The 1020-nt window shown below is 45.0% G+C and overlaps 1 protein-coding gene across 1 annotated transcript in view; it reads left to right on the top strand.

Annotated features, from left to right (window-relative positions):
• The window catches only part of NUP210L (nucleoporin 210 like), a 147392-nt gene that overhangs the window by 22608 nt on the left and 123764 nt on the right, over positions 1-1020 (top strand). The window contains 1 exon segment of the mRNA XM_023508329.1: positions 568-838. Within this exon segment, the coding sequence (XP_023364097.1) occupies positions 568-838 (271 nt within the window).

The following is a 1020-nucleotide window of genomic DNA, read 5'->3' as shown; positions in this document are numbered from 1 at the left end:
GGCAAGCGAATTGCCTAAGCCCAAGAGCTAGAGGTTGCTGTGAGCTGTGATGCCACAGCACTCTACCAAGGGTGAGAAAGTGAGACTCTGTCTCTTAAAGAAAAAATACTCAACTGACTCTAAAAGTCCCTTTATTTTCATGAAGTGTGCTTTGGCTCCATTGACATTAGTCCTTTCCCTACTTACCGATTAGTGATCTCTCCTGCTACTCAGTTCACTAGATTTTGTGTGTGTGTGTGTGGAGACAGAGTCTTACTTTGTTGCCCTTGGTAGAGTGCTGTGGTGTCACATGGCTCACAGCAATCTCCAACTCCTGGGCTTAGGCTATTCTCTTGCCTCAGCCTCCCGAGTAGCTGGGACTACAGGGGCCCACCACAATGCCCAGCTATTTTTTTTCTGTTGTGGTTGCAGTTTGGCTGGGGCCAGGTTTAAACCGCTGCCCTCAGTATATGGTGCCAGAGGCACGGCCCTAGTTCACTAGTTTTAAGAATACAAGTAATAGCAGCAATAGTCTCATATACTATTACCTCACATATGTCTTCATCATCATGGGAAAGAAATTAGGAGCAGATCCTACCTACTCTTATTTTAGCCCTGCTTCCTGACACAATCTAACAACATACCATTATCCACTGGAATGACATCTGTCATTACATTTATGTATCTTTCATGTTTACAGAAGTGAAATTTCCCCTGGAACATTATACACTGGAATTGCAAGATCATAGAGTTGCACTTAATGGGATGCCTTCTGGGAAAGTGGCTTTACTGGATGAGAAAACAGCCATGGTGACTGCCTTCCAACTGGGCCAAACTAATCTTGTCTTTGTCCATAAAAGTATCCTTTTCTTCATGTTTTAGCTGCCAATCTACATTTCTCTGAGCATGCTAGGCATATTCCTTGGTAAAATAGTTTATTAAGAGTGATTATAGGCTCGGCGCCTATAGCTCAACCGGCTAAGGCGCCAGCCACGTACACCTAAGGTGGCGGGTTCGAATCCCCAGCCCGGACCCGCCAAA

The sequence above is a fragment of the Otolemur garnettii genome, unplaced genomic scaffold (assembly GCF_000181295.1).
Source record: "Otolemur garnettii isolate 467f Iridium unplaced genomic scaffold, OtoGar3 scaffold00244, whole genome shotgun sequence".
In the NCBI taxonomy this organism is placed as follows: Eukaryota; Metazoa; Chordata; class Mammalia; order Primates; family Galagidae; genus Otolemur; species Otolemur garnettii.
This window is presented reverse-complemented; position numbering and strand designations above follow the sequence as displayed.